General features: G+C 40.3%; 2 protein-coding genes across 4 annotated transcripts in view; one reads left to right on the plus strand and one right to left on the minus strand.

Annotated features, from left to right (window-relative positions):
* Positions 1 to 6,699, minus strand: part of klhl13 (kelch-like family member 13) — a 41,063-nt gene extending 34,364 nt beyond the window's left edge. For both annotated transcript variants that reach the window (XM_030746492.1, XM_030746490.1), the window contains exons 1-2: positions 6,597 to 6,699; positions 5,114 to 5,185 (exon numbers count right to left, since the gene is read on the minus strand). In XM_030746492.1, the coding sequence (XP_030602352.1) occupies positions 5,114 to 5,166 (53 nt within the window). In that variant the 5' untranslated portion in view covers positions 5,167 to 5,185; positions 6,597 to 6,699. The remainder of the gene's footprint in view (positions 1 to 5,113; positions 5,186 to 6,596) is intronic.
* A 4,204-nt stretch (positions 6,700 to 10,903) lies between these two features.
* wdr44 (WD repeat domain 44) lies at positions 10,904 to 21,982 on the plus strand. 2 transcript variants are annotated; one of them, XM_030745815.1, is made up of 20 exons: positions 10,904 to 11,454; positions 12,036 to 12,069; positions 12,689 to 12,766; positions 12,928 to 13,531; positions 15,850 to 15,983; positions 16,105 to 16,200; positions 16,336 to 16,472; positions 16,789 to 16,872; positions 16,967 to 17,073; positions 17,814 to 17,965; positions 18,058 to 18,196; positions 19,160 to 19,224; positions 19,323 to 19,439; positions 19,544 to 19,666; positions 19,767 to 19,958; positions 20,096 to 20,197; positions 20,307 to 20,422; positions 20,614 to 20,741; positions 20,827 to 20,961; positions 21,053 to 21,982. In XM_030745815.1, the coding sequence occupies exons 1-20, from the start codon at positions 11,378 to 11,380 to the stop codon at positions 21,139 to 21,141; spliced, it is 2,709 nt and encodes a 902-aa protein (XP_030601675.1). In that variant the 5' UTR covers positions 10,904 to 11,377; the 3' UTR covers positions 21,142 to 21,982. The 2 variants fall into 2 exon arrangements, with proteins under 2 accessions (XP_030601675.1, XP_030601674.1); XM_030745814.1 differs by having other exon boundaries at positions 10,907 to 11,454; positions 15,850 to 15,998.
* The last annotated feature ends 20 nt before the right edge of the window (positions 21,983 to 22,002 follow it).

Consider the following 22,002-nt stretch of genomic DNA (forward strand, 5'->3'; position numbering starts at 1 on the left):
CTGAACCCTACAGTAGTAGTTGCACAGGTAGTCCAGCTCCTCCAGAATGGCACATCAATACGTGCCATTGCCGGAAGGTTTGCTGTGTCTCCCAGCACAGTCTCAAGAGGATGGAGGAGATTCCAGGAGACAGACAGTTACTCTAGGAGAGCTGGACAGGGCTGCAGAAGGTCCTTAATCCATCAGCAGGACCAGTATCTGCTCCTTCATGCTCAGGATGAGCACTGCCAGAGCTACAAAATGACCTCCAGCAGGCCACTGGTGTGAATGTCTCTCACCAATCAACCAGAAACAGACTTCATCAGGGTGGCCTGAGGGCCCGACATCCTCAATTGGGCCCTGTGCTCACTACTCGGCACCATGGAGCCCGACTGGCATTTGCCATAAAATACCAGAATTAGCAGGTCCACCACTGGCACCCTGAGCTTTTCACAGATGAGAGGAGATTCACCCTAAGCACATGTGACAGATGTGAAAGAGCCCAAACAAGCCGTGGAGAACGTTATGCTGCCTGTAACATTGTTCAGTATGACCGGTTTGGTCATTCAGATCTGGTGTATTTTTAAAATGTTTCTTTCATTTTTTTGACTGGTGTAATTATAATTAGTTTATTTTGTCCAATTACATAATTATGGATACTGGATCAAATATTAATAAGACAGACTGTAAACAGTCCCAGCAAGTTCTGCTTTATGTTACAGTACTTTTAAAACAGTGCGCAACAGCTTTTATAATCCATGTGATTAATAGATCAAATGATCAGACAGATCAACAGCTAAGATTTACATGAGACTACTGAATATTATGTAGTGGACTGCAGCCAGCTTTTCAGCTGTGGCATAATTTTATACCACTGCAATTTAACTAGAGGAGCTAATACACCAAGCTTACTTCCCAACTGCAGCTAAGGTTGTACAAGTCAGACTGTGATCACAGGAAGACTGTGATTGTAACTGCAGTCATGGCTGTGCTTTGGACAGGGGTATGATTAAAAGGCTCTGACACATTGGTTTCTGCAGCAAACTGACATGACTTTGCTTACTGCAGGTTTTGAACTCTTGTGCTGCGCAGGGAAATCATTTGTCTGTGGTGCTTTCTTTGGCTGCGGGGGGGGGGGGGGTGCACTGTCACAGAAGCAGTACAGAGCAGTTAGAGTACAGCTAGACATATCCTCAGAAAAACAGATTGGCTGATAAATGCAGCCACAGCTTGTGCTATGCCCGGGCAGCTCCAACCAAAAGCTGTGCACAAACTGTACATATGGAACAGGCGTGCCCCTGAAAGTTAACACCTCAAAGTATTAGATGAAGACACTTGATTTGAATAAGTCTTCACCTCAATCATCCATTTATCTAGGTGACAACTGGGGCAGAGAAAACAGACCAAAAAAAAAAAAAATCATAAATATGATTATTTGTTGAAAAAAACAGACAAACAAACAAAAAACACTCACACACACACACACACACACAGGTTTGAACCATTTGAATATCTGTGTGCATTACGTCCACCAGCTGTCAAACCAGTATAACTAGAGGCAGAATGACTTGAACAGGTACATTTATTTCAACATAAACATGCCTTTTATAATCCCTACATACCTAAACCTTACAAAATAAATAAAAATAACTAGGTTAGATTACAGCAAATAGACATTTAACACCCTGAGCGAGCTCAGCTGCGAAAAACATTTATCTTTTCCTCAATAGGCAAATAGGAAGTAATGAAACCAGCAGGAATCTTCAGTCCACGAAGCTGTCATCATTAGCCTCTTATTTATTTATTCAGTATCTATTTGGTAACAACAGTTAAGGCTCCAACAATCTGAAGTTTTCCCAAACAAAGTATAAATCACTATCTGGATGGGTTTTTAATCTTTCTGCCATCATTACCAATACCACTGTTTTTGAATTATTCTAGGCCTAAACGTACTCCCTACTGGGCATAAGCAATATGGAAATTTTGTATTTACTGGCTGTTCTTCAAATGAGACATAACCCTTAAGTTCTGTCATTATGTTATTAACTTACGGTTATTAGTTTGTTTTTTTTTAAAAAAAAAAAAAAAAAAAAAAAAGGATACACTCAAAGTATATCCCTTTTTTCCTATTATTTTTAATCTAACCTCAACTCAACATCAGACTGCTGCAACTTCATGTGGGCAAGAGCGCACTGTCCATCTATTACAGGAAAGGCTTCACATGATCAAGCACAAATTCTTTCTGGCGGCAGATGATGTGACCAAGTCCCTCTCAGAAGAGCTGCATATTTGTCCAGTTAATCTGTTCTTGTGTCAAATTTCAGCTACACTGCATGTGTGTGCAAAGCTCCATCTGTGGTGGATATTCCTACATATGACATAGAAAACCAGCCCTAGCCAAACAATACCTTCTTTAAATAGTTTTCTCTCCTCTTGCATTCTGAAATACATAACGGTCACGACCCTTTTCCTCCCCTCTTCTTCTTCAACCTGCAGTGCCATCAGCATTATAACCCCCGTTATCACACCTTCTCCCTCCCAGCTTCCACTATAACTGGCAGAATGACCTTGCGTCTACTCCAAGGGCAGCAGACATCGCGCCGTTTCTGTCAAAGCCTGTAGGCTCAGCGCTACACCCATTATTCACAGTTCTGTTCTCCTCCAATAACTGCAAACCCCCCCCAAGCCCCATAAAGCTGTCCATTTCAATGGCAGTACTTCAGTAAGTCCACCCCAGTATAAAGATTTTATTTTACATGAATGCCTCGTGAACAGCAAGACTTATGCTCTAAATAAAATATGATTATTATACAAAAACAATTAACCATGGGAGAAATGATGCTATGGTGTTTTTAATGTTTATTTAATGTATTTAAACTAGTGATCAGGTTTTTCTCGTGTTATTGATAGCTTACGCTGTGGAGAGACAGTCAGCACGCCGCCTAAATTTTACACTCACAACTGTGTTCTCCAACTGCCCGTCCAGTTGGTGGTGTCTCATCCACCTCCACACAGTCTCAGTTCTGTTTTCAAGCACAGGAGCTCCTTTTAGAGACCAGGGCTGTACAAACGGAGTTTAACCTACTCAAATTTAACTCAGTTTTATCAAAGAAGTCATGGTTGAAAAATTGGCCAGCTGAATTGGCAGAATTTATTAAAAAAAAAAAAACAATCTTATGACCTTAAATAAATACGAGGAATTAAATGACTAATTCCAGCTAAACATAACACCATGGCTGCAGCCAAAGCCACGAAGGAAGGCTGAGAAATAATGACGGCTGTGTAAGTTAATAGGCTTATCAACATCACCACCCCATCATTAAAGCAGAGTATATCTGATTAGAATGATAATTATGTGTTCCATTAAAATTTTGTGTTGCTTAGATGTAATCTTATGGCATGTAAGACCACTTCACCCTCATTCTTTCAAGTGTGGCCCTGCCAGTGTTAAATAGTCTTGAGAGCAATTAGAGATAAAATAAAAGCACGCTTACAAATCTTATAAAAGTTCAACAAGTAGTCTTCGAAGCTCTATGAAAAATATAGAGACACTCTCACTATTTGCACACCAAACTACTTTCTGGCAAAAGTGGTTGCCCTGTGAACCAAGCAAATCAGCTCTGGAGCTGGTTAAAGATGCAGCTGAAATTACTGTGACTCGGTTAACCCGGTTAAACGCATCCACTTTTTGTAGTATGCATTACTTGGGAAGTTAACGTTTCTCCTGAAGGGTACTTGGATGGGTTACTTTGATTCATAGCACAAGTCCTCTGGTTCATATATATTGTATAGTGGTTAACATATTTGCCATACATGTGAAAGACTTCCTGTTCAATTCCACAAAGAGACACAAACCCAGCCTCAGGTGGTCACAAGCAAGTGTACTCCTAGTGCCAGTCCCAAGCCCGGGTAAAAATGGGAGGGTTGTATCAGGCAGGGCATCCAGCATAAAATGTGCACCAAATCAAACATATGGCTCCATCCGTTGTGGTGACCCCTTGGGACATAAGGGAGCAGCTGATAGTACCTTCTTCTTCTCTGCCTAATTCCTGTCAGTGATCGCAGCAGAAACTTGCGCGTCTCAGTTTTATGAGTACCACATCAAAGGGCTGCAACCCTTCTGAAACATACAGTGAACGCACAAACACAAATATCAACAGCTTTGACTTTTTTTTTAAATCTCTCTATCATTTTGCTCATAGTGGAAGTTATAAGCTGCACAGGGAAAAGACAGCCAGCTGTAACTCTATGAAAAGCTAAGCCTTTTTACACAAACCTCTTCAATGCCTTTTCAATCAAGTCAACAGGTATTGTGTCTTAATCCAATCAACAGTAGAAGAGGCTAGAATGAGGCCAAAGGAAAGGAATTAAAATGACTGATTCTGCAGTCCCTGCATGTGTGGGATGTCAGTATTCATTTTAATATTGTTATGCCTGTCTCTAACTTTGAGTTCTGTCAGGAACCAAAAACCGAGTACATACAGTGTTGCTCCCACATTGGGTCATGTTATATCAAGTTGAGTAATTTGACTCTAACTGACAGACATTTTTTTTTTTTTTTGGGGGGGGGGGGGGGGGGGGGGGGGGGGTCAGCTCATTTAAAAAAACAATAAGTAAATAAAAATTGCTTGATTGGTTAAAAAAAATCATATTTATCAAGCTCTGTTAAAATGCTGTTTGTCTAAAGATAATGAATGCTGACAGTGATACCCAGTATTATACACAGGATATTCAGGCATGGAGCAATATAACAGGTGAAGTACTGTAGTAGAAACACTAATATATTTAAAGTCACTGGCTGATGCTCTGGGGTTTTAGCAGTACTTCTCAGTCCTGATCCATGTGGACTAAAGCCATATTGTTCTTCATCTTTAAAATGTAATCAGGAACTACTTAATTAAGAACTGATTTCAGGTGGAAGCCATTTCCTAGCCAGAACTTGAACCAAAAGTTTCTTGGTTGCATTTGATATTCTTGAAAGATAAGAAAACATTTCTGAAGTCATTTGTTAAACACGCCTACATTTTTTTTGTAACCTCTGTGAGGTAAAAATCGAAAAAATTTAGTTCAAATGAAATTACAGACATATTTACAGTGGCTAACAAAATAATGCAAATGAGACAGTCTTTATTACCTATCATGCAGTCCGATGGGCATCGTCTCCCCTCTGTGTACAGGGTGCTCCATACCCTCACCAAAACCACACCTCAAAAACAAAATATTTGTGTTAAAACTTTCCTCCAAGAAAAACACATTCAATTTAATTAAAAAATCTGCATCTTTAACATTGTACTAACACTGTAATTATTTACAGTCTACACACTTTGGAGAGCCAGAATAAGAAAGCTTAACCAGCCATGCATAGAGCTTTTCGTAATCCCGTTTACCCCATGTCAGCTGGCACAAACCTTCAGTCACATGGCAATACACATCTAAATGTATATTCTCCTTGACTGAAATGGACCTCACAAACAGAAATCCCTCCTACAGTTTCACCTTAAATTATAGCAAACTTACATTAACTACCACACATTATTTTCCAGTTTATCTTGCAAAATACACACTTAAACCACAGTTTAAGACCTCATCTATTCTTATGTAAGTGGAGCAATTCGTAATAACATGGTATGGGTGCATGCATATTACTTTGGATAATAAAGTCCAACGGAAACTGACAGCAGGGTGAATCCTCTGCTGAAATGTTACAGTTACATCACAACTTGTTGCTTTACACAGAAACTAGGCTAATTAAAGCTAAAAATATCTCCAGTATATGATACTTGAGAGAACAATCTTCTTGGTCATTTGAAATTCAGTGGCATCATATTCACAATAAAAAAAAAGGGGGGGGGGGGGGACAAACTCTCATCGCGGCTGTTTCGAAAGCTTTGCAGTTAGTTCACAAGTTAGAGTTTGATTCACTAAAGTTTCCCTAACACTTTGATTCCTGCTGTTCTGGCATTAATGTAGTGACAGCATTTAATTTGGGACTGACTTTTGCCACCACAAAACGCTGTGGGAGCTCTCGGAGAGGTTAGTTAGTCCCTCTAAAGCTTGAGGTGTGATATCGTTATGTATGGCAGAGAAACTAACACTGACTTTATTCCTAGCAAAGGCTTTAGGCTCCTATCTTTAACCACGTCTGTCTCTATTAGCCGGACTATGGCAGCTGTTCAGTCTCAACAGGCAAGGCATCCAAATGGGAGCTTTGCTCATTTTCTGGCCATGTTGACTCCACACTGTCGCTACACCTCCGGTGGGAGCAGGCTAAAGCTAACCAGCTAGGCTAACCCTCACGTTAACATTTGCTAGCTTAAAATAACATCAGATCATGACAGTCAGCTGTGTAGTTGTCGCGTTCTTTACTCTTACTCGTAAGCACTCTTCACTGAGCGACATTAGCTTAACCTGTGACGGCGCAAACGACTGTGATCCTAATATAAGTTAGTTGGTTTAGTTATTAGTTGGTGTGGTTGGTGGGTTGATTTGTCACCACCAACAGATGTCTGTGGCTAACTCACAACCTGGTATGTGCTGAGCTTAATATACTATAGCATTTTAATTAATGCAGACAGCTTAAATACACTCTCTAAACTTTTAAAAAGCAGCTCCCATACCTTCCACAGCGATATATCGTTACCTAGCGTCCTTGTTTTGCTTCCAAGCCCTCAAATCCACTTATACCCCCTGAAGCCTCCTTCCTAGTTTTATCCAATGCAGTTGTGGCTTACTAGGAAAGCCGGAGTATCCACACTTTCCATTGGCGGAAGAGTATGGCAATCTTCACTCATTGGCTTAAAACTTCCTTTACTAAATAATGGTTTAAAGAGAGCTTTTTATGTGAAGCACATGGAACCTGAAATGTCTGGATTGTACTTCGCAAGTTAAACTACTGGCTTTCCATTAAAACAAACAAACAAAATATCTGTGAACAATATTTATCGTGAAAATACAGCATGTTAGAAACTCCATCGACAAGGACACACAAAAGTATGATAATAAAGTTGCTTTTTTGTTGTTGTTGTTGTTTGTTTTGTTTTTTACAAAAGCAGAAGTCTGAATTTGGATTTTGAACATTAGGGTAACTGAAGTGGAAATTTCAAGATGAGGTAATGAGAGGCTAATGCTGTTCAAATATAGAAGTTATTGGTTTTAACAGGAATTACAGAGGTGGGTTTGGCTGCTGTTTTGCAGAAAAAATGAAAGGAGTTTGACAAATAATTAAGAGAAGGCATACTTTTATCCCAAAAGTATTATGCAAACATATAACAAAATAGCTGGAATAAGTGGAATCATATATGTTCAATAAAATTAATTAGAATATGTCAAAATAAATACCCATTTTTAAAAAAAACATTTGTTGTTTTTTTTTTTTTTAACAAGTAAACGATGGAAATGAAAATGACTAAACAGACAATCTGCAGGCACTACATGCAGGCCATTAACACTCAGTTCTTTCCTACTGATCCACACTGTGGTCGAATCAAGTATCTTTGTGGGTGTTCAGCAACAGCACCGGGTTAAAATAAAACCCTGAGAGGACAGATGATTTTTGCATGTGGTAAGAAAGATTTCCTGTTTCTGTTTCCATTCTAACATAGCTGAATCAGGCTGCAAGAGAAAGTTATTAGTAAGCTAGCAAGTTATTTTTGCATAATAACTCTCAAATTTCAAGTCTAAATTTTAATTTATTTAATAGCCATAATAAAAACACAGTATTGCCAGAGAAGAGGTTCACTCAGATTTCTGTCTATGGGGTATTGTATTGCACAGTGCACATATTGCTAAGAATCACTACACTTGTTTAGAATATGTGAATATTTCTTATGTATTTTCTACTATATAATATGTGTCTATAAAAGCCAAGCCACCTAACAAATATGTTTATGTATTTAAAAGGGTGAATGCAGATTTAGTCATACGGGCTAATAAATACACTGTTATTGTTACTTTTCAACAGATCTTTTTTTTTTAGGACTAAAAACTTTCATCTGCATTCAAAGTGTTGTGCATCCAGAGATGCTCTTCTGCACAACTTAGTTGTAACAAGTGGATATTTCAGTTACTGTTGACTTGCTGATGGCTCAAAGCAGTCTGGCCTTTCTCCTCTGACCTCTGGCCTCAACAAGGCAGTTTCACCCAGAGAACTGTCGCACACTGGATATTTTCTCTTTCTGAAATACTCAGACCAGCCCATCTGGCACCAGCAACCATGCCACGTTCAAAGTCACTTAAACCACCTTTCTTTCCCTTTCTGATGCTTAATTTGAACTTCAGCAGGCTGTCTTGATCACATCGATGTGCCTAAATGCACCGAGTTGCTGCCACACGATTGCCTAATTACATATTTGCATTAATGAGCGGTTGAAAAGTTGTACCTAATAAAGTGACCGATGAGTGTATATTTTTCAATCAATATTCAGGACATGCTTTACACCATTAAAACAGCTACAGCCTACAATGAGAAAAAGAGCAAAATAATGTATGCATTCATTAAAATGCACTGAGCCTCTTCAATAATCACCTTTCTGCAACCTCCACCTTTTTGTACTCTTGAATAATCCGTTAGATTGCACCCTTATTATGAATCAGCTGATGCGTTGATGCAGAACAAAGAGTGCTTTGATTGCATATGAAAACACTTCATTCAGTGATGATTTTTCTAAACTGTGGGCTGGTTTACAGCATTCATTGTGCCTGTTACAGCGTGTGAGAAGGAATGAGTGGGACATACAGCTGCTAACTTATGTGCATGTTTTATCAGCTTAAATGAGTTGCACTCCAGTGGATTTACTGTGCACTACAATTTAATTACACTTTCTAGTATAGTTAAAGATATCCCTGCACTACAAAGAAAGCTTTGTAGTGCAGGGGTCTTTGAAGACTGTAGGCTTAATGTGGCATGTGGCAGCTTTAAGTACTTGGGGCCTGGCATGGGAGATGTTTGAACTCTGAGATAAATATGGCCCAAAATAATAAATTAATATCAGTTTACTCAAGGGCGTCTCCCTGCAGCAGTAACTCAGGAGGATTTTAAGCCATATAAACTTAGCACAAAAAGTAAGGAAATGTGCATTTGGTTGGCTATTTCTTTGTTATAACAAGGCTTCTTGCCAATAAATCTTATACTGTTGGAAAACCTGTGCATTTCCTCTTAAATTGTGTCACGTTTGTAAGAAAAATACATCTGTGGGTTGAGCAACAGATTGAGTATGTGGGTTGCACCTTTGAAAAACTTGCCAAATCTCTTCCAATGCCAAACAGATTATTTTGCTACTGATGCTTTATTTGAGCTTCTGGTACCCCAGGTGCTGACGCTCAGATACCTGAATGTTGCCTGAAAATGTGGAGGAAACTTATGTCCGCAGACATGGAGAACACTGTGGTGATTGCCGCACCGACAGGTTAACAGCTTTTGATGGCGGCAGTATGATGGTGTGAGGCAGCATTTCTCCTCACTGGAAAAACGAGGCTTGTCATCAGCAGTAAAATGTACTGATCAGTAGCCTTACATATCCTGTCACATTTATCTATTAACCAGTTTCATGGTGCCCTTATTTATAAGTAACCATTAATAATTATTATTCATTAATAATGAATTAATAAGTCAATATTAATAAGGGCACAATGAATAAATAATAATTCTTATTATATCTGTGCATCATCTTTAAAAAAATCAAATGTCAGCGAGGCCCTAGACAACTCATCGCTGGACAATTTGTATGCGGTTTGCATACAGACCAAATTTGGAAATGGATGATGCAATCATCTACATGATGCAGAGAGCTGACTCACATCTATAAAGTAATGGCTGCACGGTGAGGATCACTTTTTGATTTTGCAAGTCAACACAATTCAGTCACTGCTGCTGAGAGTGAAGCTATAGGAAATGTCATTAACCAGGTTACTGACAGACAGGTGAGATTAGGCTCTGCTCTGTCTGGTTTGGTGACGTGCAGCACAGAAGCTCCATTCCTGTTCATCTTGTACACCTCAGACTTTAAGGACATGCCACCCTCAGGAATACTCTGACAATTCTGCAGTGGTCTGATGTGTTTGTGATGGGAAGGAGGACTACAGAGCACTAGTGGATGATTTTTGTGGAGTGGTCTGGGAGGAATCATCTGCTTGTGAATGCGAATAAGACCAGAGAGATGGACAGAAGGAACAGGATGGCTACACGGGCTGTGTCTATCCTGGCGCCAACATCCACAACAGGCTGAACTGGAAGACCAACACAGGCTGTATACAAAAAGGGGAATGAGCAGGCTCTATTTCTTGAGGAAGCTGAGCTCTTTCACTGTGCAGCAAAAATCAGTTTTGGCAAATGTGATGTACTTTCCTGCGACACCAATAAACAAAATAAACTGATCAGGAAGGCTGGCTCTGTGATTGGCTGCAAACTGGACACTTTTGAACAAACTTCAGACGCCATCATGGATAATCCTGACCACCCTCTGCACCACTGACAGGCAGCAGAGCACCTTCTCTAACGCACTGATCTGATCATCTGCCAGATACTACTGCTACTAATCAAAAGCATAATAATTTCCCAAATATGGGATAAATAAACCTTTGCTCATCTCACTTCTCATCTCATCATGATCAGGCTTAGAGGCTCATTTCCCTCTGCGGGACAATAAAGTTCTATTCTATTCTATTCTATTCTATTCTATTTGAGAATCAGCAACTACACCCTGCCACTCGAATAACCAAAATGCTCCCTGCTCCATCCCCGCCTGATCAGCGGCCTTTCATCTTCCTGCTTGCTGTTGTTCAGTCAGTCTTGTAATGCATATAGTAATGCTTTAAAACCAAACTCAACTGTCTCACTCAACAGTAACGTAAAAGAATAATTTAACAAACAAGCAGTTCCGATTCACATTCCAGCACAGAAGATGGCAGCATCGCCCCTTAAAGCTGTTCTCCAGTTGTTCGCCCTTTATAAAGAAGAAGAAGAACTAAGAGGGCTCCTGTGCCCCTCCCTTACTCCGTTAGGATGTGTAGTTATTGTAGCTGGTTTGTTTATGACGCGGTTTCCCGGCTGTTGGCTTGACAGTAGATCAAGTGTGTAATGTTGTAAAAAAAACCAAAAACCCGCATTTGTGGTTTTTATCTCGGTTGCAATTGTGTTTTGAATGTAAGCAAAGATTTGGCTAGTTAGCGTCAGGTGCTGCTCAGTCGTACGACAGGATTACATTTGCTAGCTGTAGCGTAATATTGGAGCGGACATTTGTTATTTGACGACTCCTGGGGAAGGTTTTTGAAGTAATAGTGTTAATATCGAGGACACTACGAGCGCATATGCAACTCATTATACACTTGAATCATTAGCAGGTTAGGCTTGTACACAGCTGCCTGGCAACTAGGCTAGCTAGCGAGCTACGTTGACGTTAGCATGGCGTCAGATACGAGTGACACGGAGGAATTTTATGATGCTCCAGAGGACCCTAATTTTACTCCATCTCCACAAGTGTAAGAAAACACGTTTTTGGCAATATTACATATGATAAGAGTGATAAATCCTGCTTGTTTTGCCTTGTCTCGGAAGTGTCTAGCCAGCATAGTAATGACAGCTAACGTTAAGTTTGCAAAATGGCCATTTTTTTTTTCCACAAACAGCATTCACTCAGCTGCTTCAACGCCAAGTCACGATCAGTGTGTGAAAGTACTGCTCAGCCAGCCTTGTATTTACATATTGAATATGAATATGTTGTCACACAGTACTTGAGTTCAGCAGCTGTTCAGTGCTAGTACAGGAGAGTCACACAAACCACACGATGACAGTAGGAAACGGAATAGACGGGTTTCAGATGGAAGCAGAAACCGTAATGCAAATTTACAGTTTTCATTCAAACAGTTTGTTGTTATAACAAGAACGACTTGATGCCACTGTGAGAGAATGAAGCCAGCGTCAGCTAAAATAACCCCCCCATACATTAGCTGCTTAGGTGACCCTTAAAATAAAAACAAGTTTGATTTCTGTGGATTTATTTTTCTGTATTTTATAAGTTGAGCTCACAGCAATTTTGAATTGTATGTTTTTTATTTCTTAGGTCTCCTGCAAAGTTTGTCATTCCTTCACCTCAGGTATGTTTAAACCCATTTGCAATTCACCTGACCCATCATAAGAGGCTCAACTGTTTTATGATTTAGTGTCATGTTTTATACTGGACTGCAGCTGGTTGTGATTACAGTCAGAGGCATTACAGTGGCTGCCTGTTTGGACCCAAGTCTGCATTGTGCATTTAGAAAAATAAGAAGAGGAGATGGTTCAACTCTCATTGATCTCTGCCAAGACAGAGTATCTGCACCTACAGTTGCAGGGTTAGAGAGCTGTCAGAGATTATTGCTATAGTGAAGACTTGGTTTTTACTGTTATGGCTGTGACAGGTTTTAATGGTGCAACACTGATTACATACAGCAGTTTTGTGTGTGTACATGGACTGATAGTTGTCCAGGATGAGCGATTGAAGCTACTGTATGTTGATAGTCTTAACACGTTTGTCGTAGAAGACCTGAACTGGACCAACAAACACAGAGACTGTTCAGATGGATCATAAGGAATGTAAACCAGGTTGTCCCAGGTTTCCCTTTGTCTGGATATGTCTGGAACTTTTGTGTAGCTGCCATGTCCCTTTTAATATAATCTGTGTTTTCATTATAGGTAAATGGTCTACTTACTATCTCATTTCTTTTTTCTGAACAGCCTTTGCACAGTTCAGTAAACGCTGCACAAGATTTGAGCTGTGCCACATCTGAGACTCAGCAAGATGATTCTTTACAGGTACGGTTCTCTCTGTTCCTGTGCAGTATCCCACCATCTGTGTTTTTAATGTGAGCCGCATGTTTGCTGAGAGTTTTGTTTTGTGTTATGTTCTGTGAAAAAAGACATTTTGTTAAACAGGTGCCATATTGGTAAATCAAATGTTTTTCTTCTTTTCACAGATCATTGACAGCATCATAGAAGAGAGTCAAAAGGGAACTGTAGGTGATGTGGCTGAGCTGTTAGATCAGCTTCATGTTGATGTAGCAGCAGAGCCAAAGGAGCAGAATAATGCTGAGGGAGTACCTGGGGAGCTGGCTGTGCCAGCTGTTGAACCCCAGCTTGTCGAGAGGCCGGAGGAACAAACGCAGAGTGGTGTTGTATCAAATGGCGAGTGCTCTTTACCTGTTCCTGACCCCACAGATCTCCCAGGGCCATCAGCTGGATCAGAAGAACATGTTCAGCCTCCAGACATCACCAGCACCATAGGACAGAGTCAGCCTGGCGTGTCTGTTGTGGTTTCAGATGGTGGTCAGGAGCAGAGACCGGCAGACATCTTAGACCAGGTTCCCTTGACAGATAGACCAACTAACTCGGACTCCTCTAGGTCTATGAAACCTCAGCAGTTCACAGTGGAGCCAGACATTGTAGCTAGCACAAAGAAGCCTCCTCCCTCACGCCCACCCCCTCCGAGCGGGGGTCCTCCAGCGAGACCTCCGCCACCATCTCGGCAGAAATTACCCTTAAAGAAGTCACAGGAGTGTCCTAGGCCAAGTGGACTGGAAGGTATGTAATACAGTGCGCTTTAAATGGCTCTCAAGAAGTGTTGTTTTAATTCAGTGTATGACTTAAAACGTGACCTCAGCCTAGCACAGTAGCTTTCCCCAAATCCTAGTTTTCAATATATTTTGCAAAAAGTTATTATGTTGATTTTCTTGCATGAGGCTTTGCAGAGCATGAGTGAAAGAATTGTAATTGGTATTTTAGTAATGATGAATTGTTAGAATAGAATAGAATAGAATGCCTTTATTGTCATTATACAGGATGTACAACGAGATTGGAGGGCCACTCCTGTTCAGTGCCATGTAACAGAAAATCAAACTCTCTAAAATAAAAATATTATAATCTAGTATGATCAATATAATCAAGAGATATACAGAAATAAACAATGTGTAAAATATACAAAAAAATAGAATGTATAAAAATATATACATGCATTGGTGCATCTGTACATTGTAAGAAAAGTAAATATGTGTATACATATAATAATGAAGATGATGAATATTGCACTTGGTGAATGAATATTGCACTAGTGAATGAATACTGGATATTACACAATATAGGAATGTCAGATATTGTTCAGTATGAATAATATAATATTGCACAGTTACAGTGGGTGAGTGTGTGAGTTCAGGGTGGTGATTGCTCTGGCGAAGAAACTGTTCTTGAGTCTGTTTGTTCTGGCTTTGATGCACCTGTAGCGCCTGCCAGAGGGCAGCAGGTCAAACAGGTCAAAGCCAGGGTGTGAGCTGTCCTTGATGATGTTCCTGGCTCTGCTGATGCAGCGGGAGGTGTAGATGTCCATCAGGGAGGGGAGAGGGCAGCCAACGATTCTTTGTGCTGTCTTGACTACCCTCTGAAGCCTGACCCTGTCTGCCTCAGTGCAGCTGCCGTACCATACTGTGATACAGTACGTCAGCAGGCTCTCAATGGATGAGCGGTAGAAGGTCAGCAGCAGGTTTGAGTCCAAGTTGTTCTTCCTGAGGACCCTCAGGAAGTGAAGTCGCTGCTGAGCCTTCTTGATAACAGCTGTGATGTTATCTGACCAAGAGAGATCAGCAGAGATGAGGACACCAAGAAACCTGAAGGTGTGGACCCTCTCCACATGCTCGCCGTTGATGTAGAGGGGAGCTGGGTCAGTCCTGTGCTTCCTGAAGTCGATGATGATCTCTTTGGTTTTCATGGTGTTCAGTACCAGGTTGTTCTCTGAACACCAGGCTGTCAACTTCAAGACCTCCTCTCTGTAAGCTGCCTCATCTCCCTTCGAGATGAGTCCGACCACTGTGGTGTCGTCAGCAAATTTGACGATGAGGTTGTTATTGTGGGCCGGACTGCAGTCATGGGTGTAGAGGCAGTACAGGAGGGGGCTCAGCACACAGCCCTGTGGGGAGCCAGTGCTCAGTGTGCGGGTGGAGGAGAGATGGGGGCCAAGTCTCACAGTCTGGGGCCGGTTGGTTAAGAAGTCCTTGATCCAGGAACATGTGAGAGGGGGGAGGCCCAGGGTGTGCAGTTTGGTGGTGAGAATGTCCGGGATGATTGTGTTGAACGCTGAGCTGTAATCCACAAAGAGCATGCGAGCGTAGCTCTGCTGCTGCTCCAAGTGGCTCAACATATATGTTCAACATATAGTAAGAATATTAAGGTATGACTTTGTAACTACCTCACTTTTTCACATATACACCCACTTCTTAGACAAAAGGGGATAAAGTTCACCGATGATGGTGAACTGATCTCATAATTTTTAGGATTATTTTTATTCTTAGGATTATTACTTTTTTTTTTTTTTTTTTTTTTTTTTTTTTTTTTTTCTTTAAGCCTGTCATGTCTGGTAGATCTTGCAAGCAGAACTGTGATCTGAATGCGTTGTTGTGCCAAACATATTTGCTATTTCAAGATGAGCTCTATAGGTTCTCAATAGGCTCTTCTTGTTGATGTTTTAACCCTTTATTTTATTTATCTGAGTTATTTTTCCACATACTATGTAACAGCCAGAGCTGACAGGCTGAAGAAGGATTATTACTTTTGATGTAGTAGACTTTTATTATTTTTTTTGTTTAAAAAAAAAAAAAAAGCTGATATAAATTATTTGGTTACAAAGGTGAAAGATATGTATAGATCAGTATCATTAGCATACACCAGTGTGTGTATCTCAAGAAATGGCCATTCGGCATGTAATATCCCGTGTGTTGAGGTTTTACTTAAGCGTCAAAATTTCTTTATCATTTAATTATCTGGAGTACCATATGATGCACACTAACATAAAACAGACAGAAAGAGGTGGCAAGTTTTTCATATTAACTGTGTTGTGTTGTATGATTGTCCAGTGTCTGCTGTCAGTGCAGTCAGCAGTGATTCTCTGGAGCCGTCTGGCCTCCTGTCTCCTGGCAGCACTGTGAGGAGTCTAACCAAAGAGCTACAACATTCCTTGGATCTGGCCAGTGCTACCAGTGGGGACAAGGTGGTGACAGCACAGGTCAATGAAGCTCTCACCTCATTTTGGTGCTTGCTGAGGGATTCTAAAAAAATGAATTTACATATGGTGCAGGAATTTATATTTAATTAATTTTAATTTTTCTTAGGAAAATGAAGATGAACAGCCCTCATCTCAGAGTGGAGGACAAACCCCAGGCCCTCAGCGCCCACGGTCGAACTCTGGCAGAGAACTGACAGATGAAGTAAGAGTCCCTTTGTGTGTGTGTGTGTGTGTGTGTGTGTGTGCGCTTGAATCCAAGCCATAACCTAAAATCGACACATCCATTGCACCACTCCTCTTTGCAGCTAAAAGATACTTGTGTGCAATCTTACAACAGGAAATCTTGGCCAGTGTGATGATCAAGAATTTAGACACTGGGGAAGAGATTCCTCTAATTCAGGCGGAAGAGAAACTTCCTGCTGGGATCAACCCCCTCACTCTGCACATCATGAGGAGGACCAAAGAGTACATTACGTAAGCAGAACATTATTTCTGTGGATTAACTTGAGTTTCTGTAGTCGCGTTTAGTTTAATTTAAAACAAAGTCAACGAGGGAAAGATTACGCTGAAGCCACACACTTGACCTTCAGATCAGACTTCCAGAAAAGAAAGTTTTTCCTGGCGAGGGAATAAGCTGGTTGTATATTGCTGACATTGGTATTGTCTCAACTGCATTTTTTTTTTTTTTTTTTTTTTTTAAAGTTTCCCATGGAAAATATTTTTAAGCTTTATCATCTAAAAACAAACGGTACAGTTTCTAGATGAAGCAGATATATTTTTGGCCTCCCAGGAACGATGCAGCACAGTCAGATGATGATGAGAAGCCTCAGACTACAATGGCAGACACAGATGGCGGAAAACTAAAACAGAAAACGTAAGGACTCATGGCGTTTTTTTTTTCCTTCCATTTTTTCACAACATGATCTAATTTAAAGCATATTAATGGGTTTATTTGTATTTCTGACCAGCACCCAGTTAAAAAAATTCCTCGGCAAGTCCGTGAAGAAGGCCAAGCATCTGGCTGAGGAGTATGGAGAGAAAGCAGTCAACAAAGTGAAAAGTGTGCGTGATGAAGGTAAAAAATAATAATTTTGTGCAGACATAAAAGCTTATATTTAAGATATTCCTAGCTAAATTATCAAACATTATAGAAAAAAAATGCCTGATTTTTTTTTTTTTTTTTTTTTTTTTTTTTTTAAAAAAAGCTACAACAGCGAGCAGCACAAAAAAACAAACCCTGAATAAAAACACAGTTTATGTGGCTTCCTGTTCTTTTTCAGTCTGAATTTTCTCAATTGTGTATCTGCGTGTAGGTGTTCACTATTTGGCCCCGTTTCCTCAAGAGAAGCTAACTTGCATAAGATGTTTGACTGTTAAAAGTGTGAGTAATAAATCTGAAACACATCCTTTCAGGAACTGAACTGCTGTGAAAAGATTGCATTCACTTTATTAGGGAGGCCCTATTAAGCTTTTCCCTATTCCCGTTCATATATATGCACTTCAAAAGGTGCTAATATCAAACACAGATGCAGTTTCAAATGAGGAGGTGGGTGAGCGTGCAAGTAATCCATCTGAGACAAAATCTCATGCTTCAGTCTGCCCTAAGTACTCTGTCTGTTTTTTTGGCTCTGACTGTGAGCTCAGAAACCTTACTCGTGTGACTCACACAAAGCTGCTCCAGTAGAGTCCAGGAATGGAAAAAATATGGAGCTCACTGTGAGCATAATATGTGCGCTTTAAGAATTTCCCAAATGCCAGCACAGGCTTATGAAATGCCCCTGATGCCGTTCTTGTTTTTGTTTGTGGTGCACTCAGTCTTCCATACAGATCAGGATGATCCATCATCGAGCGACGATGAGGGCATGCCTTACACCAGGCCTGCCAAGTTCAAGGCAGCACATAGCTTCAAAGGTCCCTTTGACTTTGATCAGATTAAGGTTGTACAGGACCTCAGTGGAGAACACATGGTAGGATGGTCTTAGTTTTATTTTATGGTTAACAGACAGTGTGCACCGGGGTCTGCTTGTTTTACAACATCTCTGTTCTTATTTTTTTTAAGGGGGCTGTTTGGACAATGAAGTTTTCTCACTGCGGGAGGCTGCTGGCAACTGCTGGCCAAGATAATGTGGTTCGCATTTGGGTCCTGAAAACAGCATTTGATTATTTTAATAACATGAGATTAAAGTACAACACTGAAGGTAACCTCATTAGTAGGAAATTAGAATTTTTTTTATTTTTTTTGGGGGGGGGGGGGGTGATTGCTTATTTGAAGCTGCATTTCTTTATATTTTGCTTCCAAGGAGCCAGAATGTCTTGTAATTTTTAAAGTTTTCTCGAGCAATCGTTCTTCAGGTCTTTCAAAGTTTTTCTTTAGACATTTTTCCACTTATTTTCAGTCCAGTCCTTGTACCTGATCATTTTCAGAGCAATTGTTTTTAAGCAACTTAACACTGACCTATGAATCAGTGATGAACCAGTGTTGTGTCTGAAATGTGTAGACACAACACTGGTTCATCACAACTTATTTTAAATTGTATCTTTATGCACTTTGTTATGACAGAGATAACACAGGTCGACAGGCAGAAAATGGTATTTTTGCACCAATAAGGTGATTCCCAAAGAGCTATTAGCTGAAAACCTGGCACTGCATGGTGTGCAGTGTGTCCTTAAAAAAAAATTGGAAAAGTGGAGGACAAAAGAAAACGTGACAGGCAAAAAAATATCTGCAGCAGATTAACAGTATTGGAAAATCATTAAATAGTAAAATATCCAGCAAAGACCTCACGCAGCACCTGAGAGATGCATCATGCCCTTCAGCTGGTCCATCTGTTGTTGTTCACTGAAACCTAATCAGTGATGGGTGGCTGTCAAGAAGTTATTCCTAAGGAGGAGAAATGGGGAGAAAAGGCTGAAATATGCCACATTATACAATAAGTGGATTAAAAATCTGTGGCAACAGGTTTGATTCAAGATTGTTGGAATTGTGCAAACTTTTTTTTTTTTTTACTACATTTCCATGTATGTTTGCTAATTTCAATAAATCACTGCACCTGTTTGCCATTTTCCAAGCGAAATATAAAGCAGTGAGGGGTGGATATACCACAGATGTTCAGGTTCTCACTCGAGAAACATTCCTTCTGTTTTTGTTTTCTCTCCTTCAGGTCGAGTGTCACCTTCTCCTTCTCAGGAAAGTTTATGTTCTTCTAAATCTGACACTGATACTGGGGTGAGTGATAATGCCAACACAAAATTGGACATTTTTTTAAGCTGTATTTGTTTCAGATGTTCCTAAATCTATATTTTTTTTTTTTTTTTTTATTGTAGGCAAGTTGTATTCCAGAGGACCCAGACACAGAAGATAGAAATGCCCCTTTCCGTCAGGTCCCTTTCTGCAAGTACAAGGGTCACACAGCTGATCTGTTGGACTTGTCCTGGTCAAAGGTGATTAAAGCCCCCTCTTTTCTTTTTTTTTTTCTTTTTTTTTTTGTACCCCCACACATTTTTCTGTCTGTGGTCTCACCTTTTCTGCTTTTGTATCTGTACAGAATTTTTTCCTGCTCTCCTCTTCCATGGATAAAACAGTCAGGTTATGGCACATATCCAGACGAGAGTGTCTCTGCTGCTTTCAGCACATTGATTTTGTCACAGCTATCGCTTTCCATCCCAGGGTATGTTGAATCACCTTGGATTACTTACCTCAGCACAAATCGTACATATGTTAATTTCGTCTCCCAGGCTGTATTTATAGTAACTGTTCTCATTACCCAGGACGACAGGTACTTTTTAAGTGGCTCTCTAGATGGAAAACTACGGCTCTGGAACATTCCAGACAAGAAGGTGGCTCTGTGGAATGAGGTGGATGGTCAAACCCGGCTCATCACTGCTGCCAACTTCTGCCAAAATGGGAAATACGCAGTGATTGGCACCTATGATGGCCGTTGCATCTTCTATGACACAGAGGTATCCATATATGCTGCTTTATTCAGCCTGTACATGGTTTAATTATTTCTTTATAATCCTTTTCATGACCGCAGCCATTCAAATATTGAAAGATATATTTTTCTGTTTGCACATTTTTAATTTATTTTTTTTTTAAGCGTCTGAAATACCACACTCAAATTCATGTGCGGTCCACCAGAGGAAGGAACAAAGTAGGACGCAAGATCACCGGCATTGAACCACTGCCTGGAGAAAATAAGGTAACATCTGGCCATCACTACAAATATATCTCCAGTATGTTGTCAGTATAACAAGTCGTTCAGTAACACTTCTTAAACGGCAAATGGTAACTCTGCCCTTTCCCCGTAGATTTTGGTGACTTCAAATGATTCCCGCATTCGCCTTTATGACCTGAGAGACTTGTCTTTATCAATGAAGTACAAGGGTTATGTCAACAGTAGCAGCCAGATTAAGGCCAGCTTCAGGTAAGGGAGTGCCTTTCAAGTCCATCTCCATGAGCTGCAGCTCTAAGTTGTGCTAGTGGCCATTTATTATCTCTAAATGCTGCTTCTCATAGTTTTTTTTTTGTCAGTTTCTAATCTTAACTAGGACAGAAGCTCCTGTATTGTATTTGTGCAGTATGTTGCAGTAAACCTGTGTGGCTCTCTTCCTATAGTCACAACTACTCCTTCATAGTAAGTGGCTCAGAGGACAAGTACATATACATCTGGAGCACTTACCATGACCAGAGCAAATTCACATCTGTACGGCGAGACCGCAATGACTTCTGGGAAGGGATTAAAGGTAACTGTTATCATTAAGCAGTAAAGAGCATTTATTTGATCATTCCACACCGGCAGGACTGTCACTCAAGTGTTTTCCCTTTCAGCACACAATGCAGTGGTCACCTCGGCCATTTTTGCACCCCACCCAGGCCTTATTGTCCCACAGGAGACTGGTGCAGAGAAGCCAGAAGCAGAGTGTAAGAGCCTGGACTCCACAGACTCTGAAACAATACCCTCAGGTGTGCCCACTTGAATTCGTGTATGGTCCCAGATTTCTAAAAGCAGCACTACTCAGTGGTGTAAAATTGCATTGCTGTTTTCTCTTTGCAGGAGCACTAAAGACAGATCACACAGAAGTTCTTCTCTCTGCTGACTTCACTGGAGCGATAAAGGTTTTTATCAATGTAAAAAAGTACTGAACACTTTGGAGGCTTGAAGGGTTCAGGCCTGTCTATGAGCGATCAGTCCTAAAGATGGAGGACAACTCGTCAGGAGCCTTATAAGGTCATTCAGTACCTAATGGTACTGAGACAGTTGTCTGTAGTAGCGGTTTTGGGTGAACAGGGACCCTAAAATAAAAGGGAATAGGTGGAATAAATAGATTTTACAAAATGGACAAAGTGAGGTTCCTTACTGCATTTGCGTTTTTGTTTTTTTTAATCTTTGATACCAGACAACTGTGAGTTTGGTCTGAGCAAGAGATCTGGACATGTCAAGCGTGTGAACAGAAATGAACTTGTTCAGATACCCATGTGAACATTTTCCAGCTGTATGGTCTGGAGTATGGCTAGAAGACTATCTGTAACAGTATGGGGGGCACCTTACATTTTCTTTGGCTACATTTCACAAAAATTAATCTCTTAAGAGAAGCAAGACACTGATGTTGATCAGATTTTAATGTCTTGTGTTAAGACGTATTTGTCTCGAGGTGTCTAAAGTTGGATTGTAATGTCAGTTACAAAATATTTGTGCCTACAGAATCTAGATTGCTTTCTGAATTACACTTCTAAAGCTTTCCTCTTAATATATCAAACATTTCAGCTGATAACAGTGCAGGAGCTTTCTAACGATCGGGGCCGGGTATTTCAAATTTGTGTTTCAGAACCAGTATTGGCTCAAGTACTTTTGATACATTTCTTTGTTCAATGAGAGCACATTTCATTCTCTAAGAGTTCTGTAAATTTACTGTGTAACATTGCATACTTACTGCTTTTGTAAACAAATGCTCTATTACTTTCCTCAATAAAAATCCACACAAACTAGAGGAACCCAAGTTGTCA

This window comes from Archocentrus centrarchus, chromosome 14, assembly GCF_007364275.1.
Source record: "Archocentrus centrarchus isolate MPI-CPG fArcCen1 chromosome 14, fArcCen1, whole genome shotgun sequence".
Classification (NCBI taxonomy): Eukaryota; Metazoa; Chordata; class Actinopteri; order Cichliformes; family Cichlidae; genus Archocentrus; species Archocentrus centrarchus.

What these genes read in the sequence shown, in the direction of transcription:
- wdr44 (XM_030745814.1), top strand. Translation starts at nt 11,378, where the DNA reads ATGGCGTCAGATACGAGTGACACGGAGGAATTTTATGATGCTCCAGAG. An exon ending in AATCTGACACTGATACTGGG is followed by an intron (nt 19,225 to 19,322) that starts GTGAGTGATAAT and finishes TTTTTATTGTAG; the next exon opens with GCAAGTTGTATTCCAGAGGA. An exon ending in CACTGCCTGGAGAAAATAAG is followed by an intron (nt 20,198 to 20,306) that starts GTAACATCTGGC and finishes CTTTCCCCGTAG; the next exon opens with ATTTTGGTGACTTCAAATGA.